Consider the following 12,673-nt stretch of genomic DNA (forward strand, 5'->3'; position numbering starts at 1 on the left):
AATTAGTTCAGAGTTTAGCAAAGTTATTAAAACAGTGCAGAGACTTAACTGTTCTGCTAGAGTAGTTTAAACTAGTCAGCAATAACAAGAATTTATCTCTAGTGTTTTGACAAAGCTGCATTCAGCAAACCAGACAACATAAGTTAACAAGCAAGCAAGCTTACTCTCTCTGGTCGCAAGAATGCTCCAGCTGCTGTAATGCCCGAGCTACAGAAAATTTACATCAGCACAGGCAAAACACTGAAGAAATAGGGAAATAACACTGAAGTCTCACCTTGTTGGTGTTTTTGAAGCTGAAGTGCTCGTTTTTTCTTCCTGAGAAGGGATAAGCAATGAGGCATAGCGCCGCTCAGAGGAATTTGTATCCATCGTGAAGTTCAGCTCCTGACTTTTACCTCCACTGCTACTTTCACTATTGCAGTCTGTGCTATCCAAATTATCTGAATCGCTGTTTCCACTTGCACCACCACCTCTTGGCTCTCCATTTATTTTATTCTTATCTGCTTTTTGCTGTGCTAGAGATATATGCTGATCTGGCAAAATTATCTGCATATTCTGAGGAGTCTCTTTTGTTTTATTTTTCTTATTTTTTCTGTTTGTGCTGGGAGTAGTCACCACATTAGCTCTCTTCTTCCCAAAGGCATTGGTGAAAGTAGCTGAAGTTGCAGAAATCCCAATTGTAGTGGTAGTTGTTGCGCTAGGAGGCTCTATAGGAACTTCTTGCTCCGCTAGAAAAAAAAACAAAAATCACAAAATATATAAATCAGTGCCTCTGACTGAGGACACTTCAACCGAGATCACACTCATGCTGAGCTGTCAAGTGTATTTGCACTATATGCAGATGTAAGATCACCAAGAAGGAAAAAGTTTTGGGAACAAAAAAGAAACAAAGATTTACCAGCAATGCAGCGCCTCCACACTCTAACAGCAGGTAAGAACCAGGGTAGAAACTATACAACATCATCACAGTACCAAAGAAGCCAGCTTACTAACAGATTACCTTACCTAGGTGCTTTTAAAAAGGCAACTATAGAACTGCATTTTTCACATTTAAACACTCATTCTTTACCTTCATCATCATTTTCTTCTTCATCATCATCTTCGTGTAGTTCTAGAATTTCTTTAGGCTTATTTTCTTCATCTTCTTCTTGTTTCCTTTTTTGTTCCTCTTTCTTCTTCTTTCTCTTTTCCTTTCTTTTCTCCCTCTTAGCTGCAAGGGCTTGTTTTCTGCTTTCCTCTCTTGACTATGTAGGAGAAAAGGATTCATATTTAAATACGATCACAAAGACTAAATTGTAATTCCAATCTTTCCTACAAATTGGGGCAGGGGATAAAAGAGAAGAAAGCATGGTGAACTAGTCACAAACTGAAGCATTATGCAGAAACCCAACAGACGTTATGGAACAACAGGCCTGAGCAGTTCCAAAAATTTCCAAAGAACAACAATAAATACAACCAAGTGAGAGACACTGTAAAAACAACTTCACTGAAAAAGCCAGTAAGATCCCTCATTATCTCAGTCCTTTATCAAAAACCATTAAACAATGTTGCAAAAGTATTGATGAGATTAACAGTTTTGACTTTAAAAAACTATCCCACAGTACATTACAGAATTAACTAGTCTTACTTTCTCATTTTAACCACATTTTTTTAGTATGAGATTGGTCACAACAGCAGCACCATACTGCAGCTTTGCATAGCAACCAACTTCATGAGTTAACAACCTGGAAGATGAAAACTTGTCATCTTCCCTCTTTAATTAAACACTGCATGAATTATTCATCAACAATTCTAAGAGCCTCCATTTAGAATGTTCATTGCAGATCACTTCTCTGCATTAGTCTGGGACACTTAAGGAGTGAGGAAAAACTTCACTTCCCACACCACCTTTTCAATTCACTTTAGCTCATGTGGCAGCTTCCTCTTTGTGTAGTTTGTGAAACTGAGCACTGGCCTATAAAACACTTATGGACTACATTTCACACTAAGTACAACATACTACGCAAGATACCACTGAGACTGAAGATCTCCCTTACTTGCACTCTTTATCTGTGCTGAAGTAATGCAAGAAAGCAACTAGTCTGGATAAAAAGGACCTTGGAGTGTCTAGCTAAAAAACAGCTCTATACCCTCAGTATATACACTTACAGAAAGTAGATACAGTCACAGCATGAAGAATTACTGCCCCTAAATCACAGTTTTAAGCATTAAGCTAGATGACCACAATTCTCCACTCACTTTTTCCAGGTCTAGCTCCTTCAGCAATATAGTTGCATTCTTATTTGCCTCTGCAGCTTGCTGGTCTTTAGCTTTCACAATTGTTTCCACACACTGGTGACACTTTTTCAACAGGTCCTGGAATGCAAAACTTCTCTTATTACATCTGTAATAAACTAGAACTAAGGGAGAGATGCTTGCTCTACAAAACATGCATTGATTAACTTACAAAATAGTTCAGACTCTAAACACTAGTTTTATGTTTCATATTAAAAAGAGGTGAAAAAAGCAATCAAACATACACATTCACTTTCTGAATAATTGAGAATTTCCCGTACATATTTTTGTTGAAAATAAATACAGGGACTTTTCCCTCATAGTTACACTCACCTTGTCAGTTATAGTCGCTATATATCGCATGCATTCAATGTCCGATGGAAACTGGTTAACTTCTTTCACTAGGAACTGAACTACCTTCACATGGCCCTAGAATATCAAAGAAAATCCTGGTCTCTGGTATACAACTGATAACATTCATCACAAAATACAAATTTGGTATCTCTTAGTTCAGTGCAAAAGACTGAAAATATACAAAAAGATTTTTGGTAAACTATTATTTGAAATGAAAAGTGTTGTCCAGTACATTTATATTTCATTTTAAATGTGAGCAGCTAACTGGGCTTAAGTGCAGAGCTGTCTGTCCACATTTTTAGCAGTCAAGACCACTCTGTTTAGACCTCATCTGTCACCCCCAGCTTGCTTTCTTGCCAGTCACTCCACAGAGCTAATGCAAGGCAAAACTGATTGACAAACTGAGCTACCTGAATATTATCCTAGCAAACTTCTGCTAGATCCACCACCTGATAGGGTACACTGTGCAGCCACACAGACAATAGCTAAATGTTGCCTAGGTAGTTATCAGCAAGCAGTGGAAGGACAGTAACGCATACTCAGTATTTTCATTTGTCAGGAAAGCTGCAGACTTGTTTGACATTTTATTAAAGTTAATAAATTCTCTGCAACACAGTTAGTTAACTTGTTTTATAGACAATTTTCATCTCTCCAAAACGAGTTCGGTGTGATATACGTTTTAGTTCTTCTCTTTAGAGCGTCTAGGATTCACAGATTATGATTACTTTAAAGTAGATGTTTTATGAAAACAGAAATTTTGTTGTGCTGATTCTTCCAAAAATCAACCAGTCAGATTTAAGACCAAATGAGAAATGTTTTGAAAACATTTAACACTGACTCACACAAACAACTTGGCGTCCTACCTTGCGAAACGCTGACATAAGAGGTGTTATTTTCCGGTTATCTGCTGCATCCACATCTGCTCCTGCCTGCACAAGCAACTGAACTACATCATAGTGACCACCATTAGCTGCCAACCAAAGAGGTGTATTTCCTTTCTTGTTACGAACATCAATATGCGCTCCTCTAAAAGAGTACAAGTGTAATCAAATAAGACATGAGTAAAGACAATGAAAGATCAGAATACAATTAGATACACAGCTTTAATTATTGAAAGCTAGAGGCTAGAGAAATTGTGTCCGTGGGATCTGCTCTTTAAATCATAGTAACACAAGGATTAAGACTCCCTCTCCCTTCCCAGGAAGAAAGGCCCACTGAATGCAGACTACTGCATCACAGTTACACAGCTAGCCATCTAAGGTCCCCTTACCTTATCGTTAACATTGTGACTATCCACACAACAGAACAGCCCCTTGAGATTTTAGCTGCATGTAGGGTTACGCTTGAAGAGCCAAGAGTTATTTCCAGGCCTTGCCTCATAACTGACAGAGGGACAATGATCATGGAAATTTCTGGATTAATATACAAAGCTGCCAAATCAGACACTGTTTGCTTACCTCTGATCTCAGCTGTCTGCTGAGCTTAATTAATACTGGAGTAGCAGGATACTCCATGGTAACACTGAAAGAGTTAGGAGCAGATGCAACATGCTACTTCCAAAGATTTCCATTCCCTTTGCTCTAAGATGCAAGAGGCAGCACAAACAAGAGAACCCTTGCCACAGAGGATCATAGCTACAGAATACATGGCCTGGTAATGAAAAAAATAATTTACCGATTAATCAGCAGCTCACAGAACTTGTAGTGACCCTTATCTGCCGCAATTGTTAAAGCGGTATCTCTTGAGGAAGGCACAGGTGGAGCATTAACATCTGCTCCTTTGTCAAGGAGAACCCTCCCAACCTCTGCATATCCTCCTGAAGCAGCTTCCATCAGCGGCGTGAGACCAGTCTGGGCAAAGAGAAGGAAGTACATGATGTGAAATTCATACAATATACTTTGGATAAACCACACACAATTGCCACACACAGAAATCAGATTTGTATTTACTTAGCTGCTTATTATCTATGTGACGGAGCCTAACCTGGAGCAGTCTCAAAAAACTCTTGGCACTGCATTTATACAAACTTTGACAAACTACTGACTACCACTGCATACCCATCTCAACAGCAACAACAAAAACAAAAGTTTTCAAAAGAATCTCTAAAGGAAAGACTAGAACAGATCCAAATGAAGACAACTCTTTCTATGAAAATGTCCCCAGTCTGGTTTTACACGCTTTATATCTATCCTTCCTCAGTACTGAGGCTGATGTTGAGTCAATTCAGTTGCCTGGCCAGATCATTAAATAAACTAACACTAGGCTCCCAACATGCCCAACCAAAGCCAGGAGGGCTGGCTTTTATCCATATCCCTTTTTCCTTCATTCCAGAAGCAGGCAGACACAGCAATTATTTCAGCAGCCTTAGGAGTTACCAAACATTCTTCTATGCTAGGGAAATGGGTCTGGCAGCCCACACGAGATTTAAGCTTGTTTTATTGCAGGAAAAACAAAGCTGCCCCAGAGTGACAACACATGCAACCTATGGAGTGTTTCGGAGGTGCAGAAAATCATAATACTGACGCCATTGGTTCTAGACTAACATAAAAGCTTTATAAGGTTTGATTGCACTACTTCTGTTCATGTGGACAAAGAAATCTGTGACAAATGAGGATCGCTATAGCAGCACAAATCTCTTCCAGTCTGGACGTTTTTATATGCTAGTGAAGTCGATCTGTTCTGTTGACAAATATCAGTACTGATCTTAAACCTGAAAAGTTCCCCAGTACTACAGAGGCAATCTGTTTCATTATTAAATTGGAGGAAACAATCAGCTTTCCCCTAGTGCAAACAATGCATCTTCCTCAATGCTTGCAATATTCTTAAAAGAAAGCAAACAAAAAAAAAGAACATTGAATAAATCCTCAGATTCTTCTCTTCTGCATTAAGATTTGCATATCAAGAGGGGCAATACAGATTCTACAATTTAATTTTTCATCAGCACACAGTGTTTGAATATCTTTCAATTAAAGAAAAACATACTGTTAAACATCTACCTCCCTTCACTACTGATTTGCCTTTGAACCACTGAAAAAGAGAAGGATGAATGCTAGAAGGGTAGGATATAGAGTAGGAATAGGATAATTTGAAGAAATAACTACTGAGAGAAACGCGCTTGTTAAAGTAAATTATATGGAAAAGCAGTTCAAATACTCACTTTTGCCCTGTGCTCAACATTGGCCTTCCTGTCCAACAGCAGACTGACCACCTCTGCTCGGCCTTGGAAGCAGGCCAAGGTGAGGGCTGTGTTCCGATTGGTCTCAATCTGGGCGTTAATATCAGAACCCATATCGAGCAACAGCTTCACGGCAGGTACGTGGCCATTCATAGCAGCCAACATCAGAGGAGAAATACCTAGCTTACTCCCAGTCCTAGTGAGAAAGAAACAAACTGCAGTTCCCAGAACTGGTGAATGCTCTGAGAAATGCAGGTGTATCTAAGAGGAAAACGTTTCATGGGAAGCCAAAAATGAACATTAATATATACAAACACATCCACTCTCCTGCAGTACCAGCAATTTTGAATTGCTTATCAGAAACCAGCAGAGTAACCACATGCAACAGATAACTAAAATCTATGAACAAGTAAAATGTGTTTCAGCTTTTAGATGCTCAAATGGCTGAAGAACACGCAAGTATGGAACTACATATAATCAAGGCTGCATCTGATTCAGGAACACATGCTTCTAATATGCAGATACAGTTAAAGTTTTTCTAGTGACTGAAAGAACATTACTTTTCCTACAACTAATAAAGAGGAGGTTTGAGAGAAGCAGCTAAAATATATTTGCTCGGTTCTACTGAAAACTGCATTTGACTTCCAGATCACAGAAGGGTAAAAAACGGAGAGAGAAGGAACAGGTTTGCAGACTACAGCATCGCTTAGAACTTAGATATAAGGGAGATGAAGTTTGTCTGTGGTAGTTAAAGGTAAATTAAAAGCATTAATCAAGGTAACGTTAACATAAATAATAACATCAATATTGTAGAAAGGCTGAAAGGAGCTCTGAAAGAACTACAGATTCCAATATATGACTCAGAAAAGACAACAACAGAGCATCTGTCCCACACACGGTTCATATGAGGTATGTTACCTTGAATTAATTTCTGCCCCAGCATTGAGAAGAATCTTGATGATATTGACATATCCACCAGATGCAGCGAGGCTTAATGGTGTATAGTCAGACACATTCCTATGTTCTTTGTTTGCTCCCCGGGCCAACAGCAAATCAACAACCTGAAAGGGCCAATGTAGAAAATAAATGCCCTCTCCTCTTGGGAGGAGACTAAAACTATCTACACTTATTCAATTTAAAAAAAAGCTTTTAGAAAAAAAAGATTTACTATGCCATCAAAATAAAAAACTAACTTGTACATAAAAAAAAAGAGCAAAAAAATCAAATCCCTCAAGGACAAATATGTCTGTACCTCTTGGCGTCCACCAGAGCATGCTAGTGAAAGCGGAGTATCCTTTGTGCGCTCAGATTGTGCTTCTATATCCCCACCTTTGTCTAAAAGAATTTCCACTACACCAACATGTCCAGCAGTTGCAGCAAGAATCAAAGGCGTAAAACCTAGTAAAAAACGATCATGTTAAAAATAAACTGGATACCTCAAAATTTTAACCAGAAATATGTAATTTACAGTGATTTTTATTGCTCAGCTATGTCTTTCCTGGATTGAGTATTTTCTGAGTAATGCCCAAACACTATCAGGCACTATCCTAGCCCCCTACTGACCCTGACACTTGGAGACATGTAAGGCATGACTCTTGCCAGCTACATTTAAAGGTTCATCGACAAAAAAAAAAAACAACAACCTGAACAGTACTGCACTGACCAATATGGATTAAACTCTGACCAATTCAAGTCTTTAGACAAGTCACTGTTTTCTATTTAATTCCTACTGAAGTTCCAAGAAGATAATATGCATTCCTGCGCACATTGCTTACTGCCAGTGGCTAGCGTGACCTCTGGGGAGAGAAGCACGATAATTCTGTTCTCTCAGCTCCAACGGATACGATTTTGCAGAATTTGACCAATGGGAATGACACGATACACAGCCTGACTCCTACTCCACGTTAGCCTTGTCAGCTGAGATTTGATATTTACTCCAATCGTAGAATCATAGAATCACAGAATTGCAGAGGTTGGAAAAAACCTTCAGGATCATCAAGCCCAATCACAACCTGACCACATCGTTCTAACAGCCCACCACTAAATCACATCCCTGAGCAGATTAGCAACTCTACCCAGGATGCTAAGTATTTTGTGCTGGGTTAACTGTAACAATAGAAGTGCTTTGTATTTCAAAAATTTCCTTATATGCCGTTCAGATAGATAACTTCATTTCAAAATATGGATCGAAAGCCGTACAGTATCACTATGTGGTGTATACATTTCCACATACGTACTAGAACTCTACATCTTTGCAAGCTTTGTACATTTTCAGAAGCAAAAGCTCCCAAATCTCTATTCGAAACATCGTGTAGTTGTAGTTCTAAAGCAAACTTTTACTATTTCAGCTTACCCTTCTTATCTCTGTGTTCAATATTGGCACCACGTGCAATTAGTACAGAAACAAGTTCTTCGTGACCTCCTGCACATGCAAGGGTTAGAGCGGTGTCATGATTGCTTTCAGTCTGCATGGTGGAAAAAGAAGAAAATATTCAAAAGTTAAAGATACTTTAAGAGAGCTTTAGCATTTTTAATGCTACTAGATTATTATTTTTCCTTTCAGAACTTATCAGAAAGAAAATCTAGTCAAAACTAACTGAAATTACTCACATGTGCATCGATGTCAACTGAAGGATACATAGGGAGCACTGACTGTGACACCACATTGCTCGATGCCTGTGAGCAGGGCTCAGGCGTAGGGGATTCTGCAGTGTGCAAGGAGCTGGTGGAGCCGCTGGGCACTCTGCTATTCACAGCTGGAAAGCAACAATGCATTATTAGCCCACTCTTAGAAGTTCTACATTTTATATGAGAAAGATTTAGTTCTGTAAAACTGCAACACTCCGAAGCCAAAACAGAAGTGGAGGAAAACAAATTAAGTGTTCCTAACAACAAACATGTCGGTATCTTGCTTAAAGAAGTTTTTCAGCAGTAAAATAATATAAGTATTATCTCCAAACTGTGTTAACTTAGACAAATAATTTTATTAGTCACATTAGAAACATTATAAATTATAGAATTTTAAAAGGATAACTAAATTTCATCTTCACCACTAAAGATGAATCATACACTAAATCTAAGCAGATGGATAATTTATCAATAAAATACAAACCTAACATTCAAAAATGAAGTATCAATCTGGAATTCAGAAGTTTTTCCCTTGAAGGTTTTCAGAAAAAGTTTTTAAAGCAAGAAGAGTTGACAGCCACTTACACCTGTGAGTTACAACAACTAAAGAAAGGCAGAAGAGAGAGATGGAGGGGAGGGAAGGGGGGAAGGAAAAGAAAGCTGAAAACCATATGCTCCCCAGGATTTATTTCTGATTGGTCACAGCCTTTGAAAGATTTCATTCTGAAGGTACATCTCAGCTCAGGGACAAGAATATTTTGGTAGTGCAACTTAATACTTAAATTTAAAAAATAATTAAGAAGTTGAGAAACAGTTTTTACATTATTTATTTTAAAGGTAAGAGCTGAAAAGCCTTAACAGATCAAGCAGAGATGACCCCTGCAATACGTATGCATGGGGATAAGGCCTTAGTCTGCCCTTGTTAAACCAGCGAAAGCATCTGAGGAGAACTCAAACCAAAGGCTCTCATCTCAGCTGGGGTCACTTGCCAGGAAGTCTAACACAACAACTACTGATGCACTTTACAAAAAGTCCTGCAAAACAGCTGTATTTAACAAGTAACTTTTACTGCTGGAATGCCAGTTCCTACCCTGTGCAGTCTCTTTAGATTGAATATTTTATTAGTTTTAATTATTCCTAAGCATGTAATGCATTGCAGTATTCCTGAAGCAAACAACCAATGGAGAACATTAACTTCAGGTAAGAAATAATTAGCACAGTCTTTTGCTTTCATCCAAATACTTCAAGTGACAAGGGGAGATGAAGGGTTAACTCAAATCTATGTATTGGCTACAAACCTTTCAGTGTGGCTGTGATTAAATAGTTCAGCCTTCACAATGCTATTAACAACACACACACTGGCAATTATTCATACATAAACATCGCAGATGGAAAGATCTCGGAGAAATCTTCAACATGACTAACACCACTAATGAAGCCTACTCATATTTGACTGTATGTGACAAAGGAAATACAGATAGGAGCAAGTTTTAGGTGGGTCAGTTTAGCTGGGGAGAGAGCAATAGCACATGGATGGGTGAATGAATGAACAGGGGCTGGGACATACAGACTTTGAGGTGACAGTTTCCCACTGTATTTTTTAGAAGTCACTAAAGTGCTCTCCTTGGTCTACAGTTGTAAACAAGCATTAGCATTGGGCCAGCACATTTCAACAACAGAGTATTCTTATCTGAATGCCAAAGTGACTTGCTTCAGCCTTCATGAAGAAATCAGGTTTGTGCTTTAGGTTTCAAAGTTTCCACACTTCATCTGCTTAGTATGGATTACCACTTAAAGCAGCAGATGAGAAAAAAATTCATGTAATATCATTATTTTCCCCATCCCCCCTCAACACACTGATGTGCATTCAGATATTACTCAGATTTCTGAAGACTATTCCTTCCAAAATACAAAACACCGTATCACCCATAAACGACTAATTTCACTTTAAGTCAAGAAAGACATTAAATCAATGCTTTCAAATCCTGTAGCTTCAGATGTGCATGGCTAATAATACAGAGCAGGTGTGTGCAGAGACCATGCTGGTGCCACCTGAAAATTCCTTAATGGAATCCATTCACTGCTGCTGACAGATTCAAAGAGTTCTCTACTTTTCATGGCCATAACTGAAAGTGTCAAAGTATTTCTTGCATACTTTCAGTTCTCACCATGTGCTTGATATAGGTGTGTGCTTTAAGCACTTCACTTTACCTAGCAACAGTAAGAGCAAATGTGAGAGAACAGACCAAAGGCAAGAGAAACACAAACTGTCTCTGTATATCACCTTTTTAAAAATACAATCTCGGAAGAGTCCTACAGCAGCCAGTAGTTAACCCTCTCCTCTTAACTACTGTATCCACAAAATTGCAGGATTTCTTTTTCCCTAGGTTAATTTGCACTTCCTCAGAATGTCCGACAAGCTTGAGGATATCTTAATGGAAGCGTCAGTGGGGTCTGTGTTCTGCAGTCAGACACAGCTGAGCACTTCTGCCTCCCGTTTCATGCAGATGATTTAGTTCAATGAACAAGCAGGATTACAGGATATACAGATTTTAAACTGGAAGTATTATGCTGGAAACTTCATTGCAAGTTATCTTTGCAAACCTCTGTGTGAAGTGAGAGTTAACTGAGTCTGGGAAGATGCCCATTCCAGAGCCTGTCCCTCAAGAACACCCCCTTCAATCACCACACAGCAGTTACCAGCCTTCCAAAACCCATTCATCCCAGCAGAGGATGTCATTCTATTTGTGAACGCAGTCTTTTGCCAGAGATGAAGCAATACCTGTCCCTTGCCCTGGCTGGCACCAGGCCCATCAGGCTTCACATAATCAGCCGGGCAGGGTCTGCCTGAAAGGCAAGAGGGAAACTGCAGAGAACATGCCAATGGCTATCTTTTAGCAAGTTCTATTTACAACCAATAGCTAAAGCATGGTCTTCCCGAGTAGCAGCAACACCATGCCTGGCCCAGGTAACAGCAGTTACTCTGGTCTCAGAAACCAGCATCACTGTCCCGACAGCCACACAGTGCACAGCACAGGAGCTCGAGGTACGAATGGATGGCAGTGCTTATGGAAAGACCATTGGGAGAATACAAAACAAGTGACCAACAACAAGATCACTTTCAGTGACTCCAAGTGACACTGCAGGGTTTTTAGTGGACCAGAAAAAATGTGCTGCTTTCATCTTTAAGACAAAAGCTTCTCAAAATGCTTTTTATTTCCAACAGAACAGATATTTCTTCTTTCCACAAGAAAAGATGCCAATTAACAAGGTAAGAGGCACTGATTAAAAAAATAAGTTAAAATCACTTTTCGCAATGTGTAACTCACATCTTGATAAAACATTTTGTGACGTATGTTGTGGATTTTTCTGTAGACACTTTTAAAAAGTTTATGTTATACCACGTCTAAACTTTAAGTGACAAATCGCAAAATCCAATCTCCTCATATTTTAAGATGGGTTTGCAGTTTTCCAAAGAGACTTTCTTTGCATCATGGTGAAGCCTAAGAAATCTCCAAAGACACAGATGGTTATTTCCCAAAGTTATGAAAAAATTATCAGAAGAAGCAGAAGTAAAACAAACAGAACTTAGTATTCTATCTCAGTAAAACTCCTTAGACATTGACAGAACCTTAAGCAAACAGCTTCTGGATGCAACCAGAGCTGCAGTGTACCCAGAATTTGTAGAACTATTACGCATGTTTGTGAACACTGGATTTGTATTTCAGTCCTGCTTTCCTCAGACACTGGTTTTCAGGACAAAGAAAATAATGTGTTTTCATGAGAGAACAGTCTTTCTGCTTTCAGTCTTCCCTAGGAGCTTTTAAATAACATGTTACTGTACACAGGCTTTTGCATAGGGGTAACCATGTCATATTCTAAGAGTTTCTTTTACTCCAGCTAACCCTAGTAACTAGTTATACTCCAGACGGCAATCCTAAAAAAAGTAATACACAGATCACACCTTTAAAACAGCTCCCTTAAAATATTCCAGTTCTATATAACCAACCACAACCAGAATTTCAGATCCAGATACAATTTAAGTGTCTTATAACATCTGGAATTTCTGAACCCCAACACCCTGAGTAGAAGCAGCCAGAAGCACAAAAAAATGCTAACCCCTGGCAAAAATCAGCAGAGCAAAACAGGATAAAAACATTTTAACTAAACACAAAACGTAGCAACATGAAAGAAAGTACCTCACCTTGAATGTCCTTAAAAAAAAAAAAAAAAAAAAAAAAA

The 12,673-nt window shown here is 38.8% G+C and overlaps 1 protein-coding gene across 2 annotated transcripts in view; it reads right to left on the reverse strand.

Annotated features, from left to right (window-relative positions):
- Nucleotides 1-12,673, reverse strand: part of ANKHD1 (ankyrin repeat and KH domain containing 1) — a 100,617-nt gene that overhangs the window by 15,279 nt on the left and 72,665 nt on the right. For both annotated transcript variants that reach the window (XM_042836428.1, XM_042836427.1), the window contains 11 exons: nt 8,414-8,559; nt 8,157-8,268; nt 7,056-7,201; nt 6,722-6,864; nt 5,786-5,999; nt 4,303-4,478; nt 3,492-3,654; nt 2,608-2,703; nt 2,239-2,355; nt 1,070-1,244; nt 275-728 (listed from right to left, as the gene is read on the reverse strand). In XM_042836428.1, the coding sequence (XP_042692362.1) occupies nt 275-728; nt 1,070-1,244; nt 2,239-2,355; nt 2,608-2,703; nt 3,492-3,654; nt 4,303-4,478; nt 5,786-5,999; nt 6,722-6,864; nt 7,056-7,201; nt 8,157-8,268; nt 8,414-8,559 (1,942 nt within the window). The remainder of the gene's footprint in view (nt 1-274; nt 729-1,069; nt 1,245-2,238; nt 2,356-2,607; nt 2,704-3,491; nt 3,655-4,302; nt 4,479-5,785; nt 6,000-6,721; nt 6,865-7,055; nt 7,202-8,156; nt 8,269-8,413; nt 8,560-12,673) is intronic.

The sequence above is a fragment of the Centrocercus urophasianus genome, unplaced genomic scaffold (assembly GCF_019232065.1).
Source record: "Centrocercus urophasianus isolate 14NV4802_14NV808 unplaced genomic scaffold, USGS_Curo_1.0 seq_60, whole genome shotgun sequence".
Classification (NCBI taxonomy): domain Eukaryota; kingdom Metazoa; phylum Chordata; class Aves; order Galliformes; family Phasianidae; genus Centrocercus; species Centrocercus urophasianus.